The 12,876-nt window shown below is 47.5% G+C and overlaps 1 protein-coding gene across 1 annotated transcript in view; it reads left to right on the plus strand.

Moving 5' to 3' along the window:
* RNF11 (ring finger protein 11) overlaps positions 1-12,876 on the plus strand; it is a 34,511-nt gene that overhangs the window by 16,864 nt on the left and 4,771 nt on the right. Inside the window, exon 2 of the mRNA XM_083847048.1 lies at positions 12,486-12,655. Coding sequence (XP_083703174.1) covers positions 12,486-12,655 — 170 coding nt within the window. The remainder of the gene's footprint in view (positions 1-12,485; positions 12,656-12,876) is intronic.

Raw genomic sequence — 12,876 nt, forward strand, 5'->3', positions numbered from 1 at the left:
ATTTAGCACCGTGTCGGCTGTTCGGGATTTCTGATGCATTCCACCTAACATGGAGAGCCTCTGACTGTGTGGGGGGGAGCTCAGGCTGTGGTGGGCGTCCTCAAGTCTTGCAGCTGTTCGGATGTGGGTATTTCAGGGTAAAGCAGGCCTTTGTCTTCCCACCAGGCAGTCCATATTCAGAAAAATGACCTCTCTGTATTCACGGCACTCCACTTAAATGCCTTTTGTATTCTTCCAAGCCACTGTGGCAGCAGGCGCTGGCCCAGGAGGGCACTTCAGCATGTGCTTCGCTGCCACCAGAGTCCCCAGGCCTGGCGCTTGTTTGGCTGCCTCGGGCTGTGGCTTGTTGTGGGCGGCGTTTGGCAGCTTCCAGTTGTGCATTTGTGTGAGCAAGCACAGTGACGGGTCAAATGCAGGTATTTTGGTGGTGTTCGGAGTGCAGGAGCTGCCTGCATGGAGCTGTACGTCCCTGCTCCTGTGGTGGTGAGGAGAGCGCTTGGTGGGCTTGGCCCCATCAAGGCTGCGTGGCTGTGGTAGCGGTGTGGCCTCAAGTCTTCTTCAGATAGCTGGTCTTAATGTCACTAAAGCTCTTGCCACGTTCTGTGAAAGCATGTGGAAGTAGGGGGGCAGACTGGCTGCTCAGGGCTGACAACACGAGACACCGCGGCTCCCAGCACATCGGCGGTGTGGCCGGGCCAGCCCCTCAGGAACCTGGTCCGGACCCCAGGTGCAGCTCCACGCTGCTTTGGACCTCCCTCAGTTCTCACCCAAAAGCACCTACTGTGAAAGGGCCTGCGCTGAAATGAGCGCAATTGGTCTTGGTGTAAAACAAGCACAGGCAAGATCCGAAGAAAAGTGGTTAAAGAAATAACAGACTAGAAACATTCATTAGAGAGGAGGCTGCTTATGCAGTTACTGATGGCCATCGTAGCTTATTCAGCTGTGAAGCTGAACGTCTGCAGCTCATCCTGACTACTCCAGTGACCGAATGTGTGCCTCATAGGTAACTGTAAAATGGACGTTTGTTTTCTGGTGACAGACTACGGAGAGAGCAGGTGTTCATTGAACTGTCTCTATGCATTGAAAACTCTAAAATAAGTAGGGAAAATACATTCTGGAAATATTTCTCTTGTATAACCAAGTCCTGAGAGAGCTATTTATGATTTTTCTACCTGTTCTTGGCACAGACCTTTTTTCTGTTAGAAGTGATTTGACAGTTGAATGAGATCACTCTTGGATTTGTGCCCTGCGAGCTAAAAATGCAGAGTCACTGCTTGTGAGGACAAGACTGAGCCGGAAAAAAATAGAAACATTGCCCTTGTGTTCACTGCTAATACTGCACTGGGAAGGGGAACTTCATAATGCTTTAGTATGCCTTAGTTTTCATCCAGTCATTCCTTGCTTTTAGATAGAGCCCTGCTTTAAAACAAAGCAAAAAACCAACAACCAAAAACAGATTTAGCAATAATAGTTAATGCCTGAGACGTTCCTTCAACATTAATAACTGACCAGCAGAGATGAGCTGATAGCCTGAAGCAATGCCTCTGGCTATTTACTCCTGCTGCTCATTACCTCAGAGCTGAAATAATTACTGTTATTATCAAATGACACCAAACAAATAGCCGAATCACCTTTTTTGTGTGTGTTAATTCTCACAGAAGTGGGCCATGGAAGTGGATGCGTGCCTGGGAGAGGTGACTGCATCCTCACAGCGTGTTACCCGGGCTGCGCATGGGCATCGCCAGTGAAGAAATCCTTTGTGTGCAGCCCAGCGGCCGGCGGTGCTGGCAGCATTACCTGATCCAAACCCCATTCACATGACAGCTTGCAGGGCACACCAGAAGTCAAGTGCAGAAGAAGTCACAGGAATCTTGCTGCTGGCATCAGGCAGAAGGGAGGGAACCGGTCGGGGTGCTGCGGACATCATCTCCACGCTGGCGCACCACAGGGACGGCTGTTCAGGGAGATTTGTACTGCATTTAGGTGCCCTGGTGTACAGCAGCTATATTACATCTGCCTCACGTATCTGTGGCTTTCTAACAAGCTAATGCAGAAACATACTGAACAACCCCTATGGCTAAGCTGTTGCAAAACCCAGCAGTGACTGTGTCCTTTTATTGGCCTCAGAAAACTGCTGGATCCTCTGTACGGTCTGGGTCCCTGCTGCATTGCATCGGCTGAGATTTCAAGTCATGCACATTGATCTTAGGGACGTGCACTTTGTGTTAGAAATTCAGATGCAATTAAGAGAGAATAAAAAGGGCTGTGGATCTGAGTGTACCATGGAACTGCCAAGGTGTGGCAGCTTCCTGCTTGAGCAAGCACTCATAATTGAAGATGGCTTTGTTAAAAACATAATTAAAATATTTCAAATCGAGTACAAAGTTATGATCAAGTGAAGTGTAACACAGATTCCCAAGTTTTGAAATAAACCCTTCTGACACGGGCTGCTTTGCTGGCTGACGAGGTCTCAGAGCAGGTGCCACATGCCGGCATTCTCTCTGCTGCAGTTTTTCTTGCTTTGTGGCTACCCAGCCCATCACCAGCCCCGTCCATCTCTTGAAGCTCTCCTGTGTTAGGACGAGGATTTTTATCACTGCTCTCTGTGAAGTCATTTAACCTTAGCAGGACGGTTGGGTTTGTACCCTTTCTGCACCGAGTGACAGAGTCCTGCTGTCCTGGACTCCTGCTCCCTGCAAGGCCCGAGGGAAAAGTCTCCAACAGGCTTGGTTTTGCTTATCTTGTCTGGGGAAACCTTTGCTCCCCACTTTACTGGGTTAGGGCAGCTTGAGTGCCCTGCTCTTGCCTGCTCCCTGGGTAAGGGGAAGGTCTTGGTCAGGGTTTGCCAAAAGCACTCTCCTGCGTTGCCTGTTTTGTACTGGGGAGGTGGGGAACAGACTGTTTATCTATAAAAAGATCTACTGCGTCCCCTTTCAGACCTCCTTTTCGATGTTTGCTTGTAACTGGGTAGCTACAGGGAAGTATTTAGTGTCATTGCGTAGGATAATACATCAGGAGGCAGATGATCGGAGATAGCTGCTGTTGATCTGTTTGTTTTCGTCATCTGTGTAACTTCTTATCTTCAGCTGAACTGGCACCCTCGGGACGGCTGTACGCAGGGTGATCTTCTTATCCCGGCTCCGGCTGTTGTGTCTGTCAGGCCTGTTGTAGGAGCCTGGTGTGTGAGGACTTGCATTTGATGCTATGTTTTGGATATATGTTGAAACTTGTTTTAGACAAGGCCATTAAATTGTCTTCTGGGTGGCCCTCTTTGCCCTAGGAAGATGCTTGCTGTGTCATGGGGAGATAATGCTGATCCCAGAGATGAGATCCTTCTTCACGTGATGGCACTGATCCTTTGATATCCTGCACACCGTATACTTCTTTAAAATACGTTCCTAGTTCTGCGTATCAATCTTACTCATATTTTTCTGTTATATGTTACTATGTTTTTATTAGTTCTGACAGGCTATTGTACTACACACACACACACACATTATATATATATATGTATACACACATCTTTATTTATACATAGAAGCGCAGCCTGTATATATTTATACTTCAGCAGTCCTCCCCTGATGGATTGCTCCTGTGTTTCGCTTCTGTGCGTTTTCATGTTTACTCTCTATTTCTGTCTTTTTCCCCAGCCATTCCTCTCAGCTAATTAGGGCTGATTTCTGTAATTTTGCTACCTTGTTCCTCAAGTACTCAAAATATCAGTTTTCTTCTTAGAATTGCCTTCAAACTGACCTAACCAATTCTTGCCAGAAGATACATTTTAGACAGTTTTAGTGCTCTTGTTATTCTTAAGTGTTTGGAGTCAATATTTCACAATTGGCCTGCGTCCCTAAAAGGGGCACTTGTGCATTTTCCTCTGGGCTGCTGGTTTCCAGCTTTTTCAGGTGCTTCAGTGATCACGCAGTCAATGATACTGGTTTGTGCTTTGTGAGGGGAAGTCAGTTGGGTCAGTGTCCATACAGCCAACGACGGGAGACAGTGCAGGGGAAGTGGCGGGACTGCTATTTCAGAGGCAGCACCATTTTGGATCAGTTTGGGTCACAAATCCCCAAACTGAAACAGCACTGGGAAGTGAGCAGAGGCTGCCTGTGGTTAGCCTGGCTGTGCCCAGTCCGTGGGCTGGGTAGGAAGCTCCCAGCACAGCGTGCTCTGGTGAATATTCCCAGTGCGTTCATGTTGCCCACGTGAAGCCACCCACATGCTTGTCCTCTCCGGGGTGCTCCAGGCTCAAGCCCCCACGGAAGGACTTGGCGGAGTCTGACCGGAGCAGTGCCTCGGCGGTACAGGACGGTAGGTTTGGGCCAGGCTCACGTCTCAGGAGCGCGTGAGCTTGGGCTTTTTCGTCTGCTGCACCCCGAGTGAGTCACAGCCCTGAGTGGTTCGGGTAGGTGTGTGTGGGACACGGTGTCTGGGACGCGTCACGGCAGTTCCCCAGCAGTCAGCAGGACACAGCAGCTTGACTCTGGACCCTTCAAGCAGAGGAGACGGTCTCACTGAGATTTAGTTGTTTTCCCCACCGCTGTCTAGGACCAAGCTCCTCTGTTTTTTCTGCTTCCCCAAACTTCAGTTGTTTTTGTTGTTGTTAAACCTGCCCTTCATTTCTCCAGCAACCGTCTTGCTCGAACCATAAGTGTTGTGTATAGTGCAGCCGGGGTGCTATAATAACTGTCTCCGCTTGCCAGACCTAAGAAGGGGTTTCTGCAGAGATAACCACTTGGTGCAAGGAGGAGAGAACATGTGCCAATAATGCAGATGTTGTGGTTTGCTTATGGGCTAGGATGACTCGCATGCATGTGCTTTTCTCTTACCACCAGCTGCAGGAATGACTGCTGGCCCTGTCTGCTCCCTGTTCTCCTTACCCAGCTGTCTGCTTTGCTTGGTCATCCCTGGGGCGCGCAAGGAGGCTGTTCTGTCTGTGAGTGCCCCTAATTTAACGTCTGGGGGCAACTGTTCTTCCCCAGCTTCGCTCATTGCAACAGCTTGACAGAAATGCGTGAAGTTTTGTAAATTGTTTGTGGGTCTTTTCCTTCCCCACATAAAAATAACCTATTAAAATAAACACGCTAGGAGCTGTAGCGAGAGGACTTTATCTCAGAAGCTGTGGCCTGATGCCACGAGCAGAGCTGTCGGGAGACCTTTCTGGAGATGGAGTCAGTTCTCTTGGGCAATTTGAGGGCCTGGGACTAGTAAGGATGTGCTGGTGTGTGTTATCCTGCAGAAATTCACACCCTGAAGTTTGGTTGGGTCAGTGGAGGAGGGAGCAAGGACAGCTGAAGCTGACGTGGAGCTGATGAGCAGACTTGTTCAGTGGAAACGCGCCCAAGGATACGGCCCTGGAGCCAGAGAAACCTGCTGCACAGCCTGGAAATGTAAAAATTGTCTGGTTGTGTCAGGAGATTGTGCTTCCAGGGATTAATTACTGCTTTTTAATTACTGCTTTTCCCCTACCACCCCTTCTTGCTAATCTCTTGTATTTAGGTTTGCATTGATGACAATCAGATTCCAGGCGAGGTGACGTTACAGAGCAGCAGGCGATTCCCACCTGCAAGGTAGGACGGGCTGGAAGAGTCAGCAGCCAGGACCCACTCCTGGTGCTTGCCTGCTGTAACTCTTCAGGTGCACTTCCCAGAGATTTCAGCAGGTTAATTGTGGAAAAATGCGAAGGACTATTTTACAGTTTTAGCAGTAGTAGTTTAAGTAAGGCTGCTCCATTGCTGCAGAACCGCCAGGGCCTACACCAAGAACTCTGAAGGGAAATGGCTTAAAGCAGGTGTTGCTTCCTAGCCGGAGAAACAACACAGGGAGTCTGTTCCCTTCCTCTGCTGCAGACTGCTTTCTTAGTCTGCTACAGTGACAACCGCCCCTGTGTACAACACCCAGTTCAGAATTTAACTCATTTATCTTCCTTAGGAGCACCCTGGTGGGAAGCGTGCACAAGTCTGAGCACATCCCAGGTGCCAGGGGTTTTGCTGTTTTTTCATGCGTAGCTCTCCTACTTGCTATGGGCCAGTAAGGTGCAAGTGCACATTTCTCTCTGCATGACAGTTCTCTGGTTTAAGTTAATATTTCAGTGATAATTGTGATACTTACAAAACTATAAACGAAAAACTGAGATGTGAAACGTTTTATGTTGTGGCTTTCTTTTGTCCTTCAGTGCTCTCAGCTTTTACCAAGGAAAATATTGAACAAAGGAAAATAAAAGTAAGGTGGTTTTGTTTAAAATGGTCACAAACAGTTAAAGTAAACTTTCTCTAGCAAGCAGTGATAGTGGAATAATACCTTAATCTTTAAAATGAAGTATGGTTTTATTGGCCTTAAAGTTCCAGATGAATCAAATTTACTTTTAAATTTAAATTGTGTAGTTAATCTCTTTAGGAAGGAATTCAGGAATCCTGAGAAATGCAAGGAATTGTAACTATTTCAAAAGCAAATGTGTATTTAGGAGACCAGGCGAAGAATCTGGTTTGAGAGGTGCCATTGGCAGGGGGGAGCTGCGTGGACCTTCATGCTTCTCCCATGAACAAAGGGAACCACTCTCTGGCTCCTTTGCAAATTTGGTAAAGGATCAATTACGGTTTTGCTTAATACGGTGTTAATGTCGTGTCTGATCTCTTTTCTGGCTGTGTTACTGTTAAGTGCAGCGGGTCTGCTGGGCAAACCCACGCTCAGGTTCCAGCTGGAGCCAGGGCGGCTCCAGGGTGCACATGTCGGGTCTGCTTGTCTGTCCCAGCTGTCTCTTCCGAATGGCAGAGGTGTGACGAGGGAATTCTGCTTCAAAAAGGACTTCTTAGCGTAAGTGTTCAGCTATCGCAGTTATTTATACTGACTGGCTACCTGGAAGCAGGAATATAAGAGATTGGGTAACGATTTCATTACATGATGTTTTATAGCAGCTGGTATTTAGCTTTATAAATGAACTGTTCTCTTCTGTATGGCAGAAAAAGGCTTTTATAGTTGGCAGCCTGCTCGTAATATTCTAAGGATTATTAAAGTAAGCTGTAGTTGCAGTATAATGCACATTATAGCGGCGAGTGGTTTTACAGTAATATGTCTTGGGGGAGGATATTATTTCAGACTGCGTATTAACATACAGATGGAGTTTGAGTCTTTTCACCCAGATCAGAATGGCATTTCCAGAAAAGGCCTCCGGACCATTATCCCAGTTAGTTTCTTATGAGTAATAAAGTAGTGAGAGGAGAACATTTCATAAAATTCAGTGGGGATTTTGCAAGCGACAGAAAAAGCAAGATTTTTTTTTTTCTCACTTCCTGCCTTTACCTCTGTAAACTGCAGTTGTTTATGTCTAGATTGGGTTGTTCAGGCTTCCTGCATCTCACCTTCAGGGCAGGACACCTGGGAGGCGACGAGGCTGGAAGGTGCGTGCGGGCACAGAGCTGCCGCACGCTGCGGCTGTCTCTGCTCCGCGTCACCATCGGTGGCCGAGGCTGTGAGCAGTGAAGATGTGGTGGCCCTGACGCAGCCGTACGCGAAGCAGCTGCCTTCAGACACCACGATTCAAGACAGACGTTTGCACAGTGAAGGGATTTCAAAAACGAGCTGTGGGAGCGATTGGGGAAATTCAATTTGAACTGCTAGACTTGTATTAATTAATTAGCAGCAGCCACAAGGAGCATAAGTGCTGCATCTACCGGTATTTGGAAAGTGTAAAAAAGACTTCAGAAAAGCATAGGTAGGAGGAAGTTTGTCTCCTTTGTCGAACAGACGTGCTGGTGTAAAAGTGCAAATAAGCATTCCAGGGTGACACACATCGAGAGCATTGGAATAGATGAGGAAGAAAATTTAGAGATGGAAACGAAGCAAACTGGTCAGTCGTGGAAAACGGGGGGCTGTGGGCAGGATCTCAGGGATGGCAGTGAGGCTTTAACTTCTGGTGCTATGAAATGTTAGCAATTATTTGTCTCACCTTTGCCCTTCCTGAAAGGATAATTCGTGCATGTTGGTGCAATTATTACAAACAACAAACAAACAAAAGCCCTGATAGCATACTGCTGATATGTGGCGTAGAGGGATCTTAAAATAATCTTTATCCAGGGATTAAGAGTTTCTGATCAACCACTGACCTGCTTTCAGAGTATTACAAATTCATTACACTGGCAAGAGCAAGATGAGAATGCTGTAAAACAAAATAGAAGCTGATTTACAGCAGCATAAATAACCAGGATAAGTTGCATTGATGAGAGAACCTCAAACAAAAAATGGTGCTGAATGAAACCTCCTTTTCTAGGCAAGAACCCAAAGCATGCTTGGGAATCCACACGCAGGAACAGTGTCTGGGCCTTTCAAGCGAAGTGTGAAAGCGTTTATTTTCCTGAGAAGTGAAAAATACAGACCTCCAGATGCCCTGTACGGCTCCCCCTGCCCCTGGGGGAGAAGGAGCCAGGGTGGAGTGGAGATGCAAACCCCACTGTAGTCCTTGAGTCTGAATTCATGCTGTTATTTGAGGGCCAAATAAAGACAAGGGATGATCAGGAGTTAGGTTTTGTATGCACAGAAAGCCAGGGGAAGGTGTGCTGACAGCACCTCCCTTTGAGCAAGGCAGAAGCGGCGGGCGCACCCCTGGGACTGTGGCCATCTGAGGTGTTTCATAATTATGAACGATGTATGTAGTAATTGATAAAGGCAAACTGAGTGCCAGGGAGTGATTTTTACTTCTTTGGCTGACACTAACGTGTAGATTTTTTTTTTTGGCCTTTTTTATCATTTCTTTTTTTTCTTTTTTTCCTCATGGAAGAATAGTTAGCATGAAATTTCATCTCTGTTCGAAACGCCTGACGTCTTTATCCAATGATAAATAACACAGACTTTGGCTAGAAAGGCCAGTGTTTCGTAATTTTGTCTGCAAAAACATTTTCCACAGGAGATAAGGGAAAAGTGAGACAGAAGAGCAATAAATCCATGCTCGTCTTTGGACTATAATAATAATTACGTGGGTAATACGATCTTTTTTGTGTATATACATGTCAGAGGGCCTGTAGCCACAAATGTAATTTGAGCGAAGCCTTAAATCCTCAGCTCGTTACCCCTGAACATCCCCGCTGGGTTGCGCGGGACCTCGCGTTGACCTGGGCTGATAAAAACCGCAGGAGATTTGCCGAGGGCGAATATTGCTGTGAATAAACAGTCTGAAGCGTTTTCAGAATAACGCAGGTATAGGCACGCCTCGTCTTTGTGTCTGTCGCGGGGAGAGGCCGGGTGTGAAGCGGCCGTTGCTGGCATTCCCTCCGCAGCGTGCGGGGCCGGGGCCCTGTTCTTCCGTCTTCATGGTGGGTTTTGTCCAGCGCTGCTGGCCAGGTTGGGCAGGCTTTTCGTAGCGACTGGAGGAGAGATGAGAGTGCCATCGGACAGCACGTTAAGGAAGCGCACGGGATCACGGGTGTTGAGCGGTCACTCGTTTTTATTTACAGCAACACGATTTATGCATTTTCACAACAGCTTGGCAGCCCTCCGCCTCCCGTGTTTTCACATCCCCAAGTAGGAAGGCTTCGTGCTGAAAGGCAGCACCGTTTTCACCCAGCCTCACCCATCTGACAAGAGATTCTTGTCTGGTGTGTGAACTTGCAGGAGCTCACAGCTGACGACCATAAATTCCTGCCTTCACTGGGTCTGTCAGACGTGGGTATCAGACGTGGTGTGGGCAGCGGCTCTGCGCCAAGGCAGCCTCAGCCAGGAGGCCCAAGGGACGAGCGCTGCCTGCAGCACTGGAGCTGGGGAGGGCGTTTGTGGATTTGGTATGTGGAGGGAGCAGGGGCCTGTGCACTGCCAGGCAGCCCCGTGCTCTGCTCCTCTCTGTGGGCAGAAGTCACCCGGGGAGAGGGGCCCTGAAGTCGTGCCCAAGGGGGCCCCAGGTAAGGGGGCCTGCGGTGGTCAGCGGCAGCGAGCGCCTGTAACCGACCCGAACAGGGGAGAGGCTTTTCTTCCTTGATTGGCCTTTCTGTGCTTAAAGTCATGCTCGTTTTCTGTCTTTTATGCTCATTCGCTATCCAAAACTTACCTGAAGCAGCCACCAGCTGGCTGTTAGGCCTGACTGCTCATTTCAGAGTTGTCCAAGATGTGATAGCTTTTAACTTGCGACAGATTCTCATTTACTGTAATTTCCTTGTGCTGTATGTGTCACGCTGAGCTGACCAGTTCGCTGTTCTGATGGAGCCATTCACCAGCAGGTCAGTGTTACTGCTACTTTTAGATGTTTGGAGCTTCCTGATCTTTTTTCTTCCTCCTGTTTTTGCCGCCTTTAAGTTTCTGTGTAAGCACTTGCAGCCATGGTCGTACCAAGGGGAGATGCATTACGTACCCATAACTTCCCCTCGTCTGCCCCGGCCAGCACCCCCCTGGGCAGCGCATGGTGTTTCTTCTGCTCTTCTTGTCCTGCAGACAGGAAGGGGGGTGCCTCTGTCTCTGAGTGTGAGGCGTTAACATACATCTTTCTCCGTGACAAATGAAGGAGCCAGCAGTAATGTCCCTTACCATTGATTTACGTATTGTGCTTCCATGGAGGTATAGCAGAGCCTTGAAAATAAAAAGTTATTGATAGCTTGTGGCATCTTGCAGTGTAAGACCAGGACAGGGCTCTGCCTCAGGCTGTTGTCTTCAGTGCAGAGGGTGTCCAGCGTTTGGGAGGGGGAAAAACTGCTTTATTTTCTTGGCATCACAGGCTGCAGAGCCATTTTGTGGATACTGTTGTATCTGACAGGTCATTCTTAGCTTCAGCTGGTGATTTTCTCTATCCAAGCAGCGATTAGAGAATACTTTAGATAATTTAAACCATTAAAAGGCAGCTGCTCTGAAAGAAATCTGTGATTCTGTGAAATGCAGTCTAGAGCAGTCAGGAAATTAATCAAACTTGGTGAACCACTGGCATTTTCTCTTTAGAAGCGTGGCTGTATTAGCACTCTTCAAACCTTCTCGGAAGCCCTCTGCGTCCTGCGAGGAGATTACGGGGGGAAACCCTGGTGTAGTTTAATTAGGAGAGGACTGTGAATTCTACCCCACAGGTGAACTGCAAGCAGTAGGCACGGTGTTAAAAGCATTGCCAGGGAAACTCGTATTTCTGGTGAGCGTTTCTTGTAAGTGAGGGCTTCTACTGCCAGGCACCACAGGCTCTGGCCAGCAAGCAGCTCCGTGCCTCCTCCAGCTGTCCCGGAGCCTTGCCCCCAGCCACGCTCCTGCTCACCACGCTTTGCAGCAGCAGAAGAGTCGCCTTAGCTCAGGAGCAGGCACGTTACCCTCCGAGCTGGGCTTGGCCAGGTGGGCTTCTCGCCTGAACCCGAGGGAGCAGGAGCAGGAAGGGCGGTCGTGCTTCTGCTGCTACATGCAGGTGGTGATGCCAGCAGGTCCGTGCTGGCATCCCTCTAAGCCGGCTGTGTGCTGGAGAATCCAGCTGGGTGCTGTCCACATGTCCCATGTCACACCTTCGGCAGCAGCCAGGCGCAGGGGCAGCACGAGGGGACAGCCTGTCCAGCTCCTCCGTCTATAAGTTGATTTTTTTCTGCTGTTTAAGAAGCACCATTAAAATAGACTTATGGCAAGAAATTCTCTCTTAACAGTAGGCTTATGGTTACTGGTCAGTATTATCCTAGGAGTATCTCCTGTTCAAAACTGGTATTTAGTTTCAAAAAATGCTTGAAAGGCGAGGTATGGTGTTAATATAAATGTGAAAGCATCTGCTGTAAAGCTCCTTAATGATCAAAGAAGCTTCTGAGACCATGGCAGAGGAAGGAATGCAGAATACTGCATAGTTTCTGTTTGGGAAATGAGTGTTCTGAACATACATCAGCTGAGTCCAGCTTGGGAGAACTTGTAAAATCATATAAATATGTAAGAAAAAATGTAGAATGTCAGTTATTTACTTAAGCAATTATTTTTATTGTCCAGGTAAGATTTTTTTAAACACGCACAAATTCAAGTCTGCAGTTCTGGATTGGAGTTTGGGTGGCCCGGAATAGCTCACGTTATTTTTTGTAATTACAGAATAAAACATTCCTTCTGAAACTCTCGGACTCGCCTGTCCTCTTCTTTGCAAATAATTCTTCCTAAATGAAACAGCAAAACCACTTCTTGGTACAAATACCGGGGCTTCTTCCACTTGCAACTTAAAGCCGTTACGTTGTTTGATTCAGTATCTGCCAGTTCACCAGGTGCCTGTAAGATTTATGTGCCTGCTCTCAGGTGGAGTTCGTGCACATATTTCATCTGTGAATGACTCACGGAGACAGAAAGCTTCTGCAGAGAACAACCACAAACAGCTGCTTGCCCAAGACGCTGGCCTCAATCCTTCATCCCATTATGTCTATAATTATAGCCCCAAAATTACAAAGTAGGAGTGGGAGATCACAGAAACACTTGTAGGACTGAGAAGGAAAGTTAAATACGTTGTCTGTGTGCTAGAAAATACTAGGAAAACCTTTTTTTTTTTTTTTTTTTAAATTGAACTATTTTAATTTTAGGAGCAAGTCCCTGTTCCTGTTTATCATCCGACCCCTAGCCAGACTCGGCTAGCAACACAGCTGACAGAAGAAGAACAAATCAGAATAGCGCAGAGGATAGGCCTTATTCAGCATCTACCTAAAGGAGTCTATGATCCTGGGAGAGATGGCTCCGAGAAGAAGATCAGAGAGTAAGTTACAGAAAACTAACAAATAATTTAGGTGTTGCATTGGTTTATGATATTGCCACAGGAAACCTGATCCGGGTGTAATTTGACACAGCTTTCTGAAAAAAGGGCCATGCAGAAGCCCCTTTGCTTCATCCTTCTTTGCTTTCCTGCTACAAATGAAATCTACTTTCTCTCGTCCATACAATTTGTCTTTTTCACCACCCCCTTTATCCTCTCTTCAC

The sequence above is a fragment of the Anser anser genome (assembly GCF_964211835.1).
Source record: "Anser anser genome assembly, chromosome: 8".
Classification (NCBI taxonomy): domain Eukaryota; kingdom Metazoa; phylum Chordata; class Aves; order Anseriformes; family Anatidae; genus Anser; species Anser anser.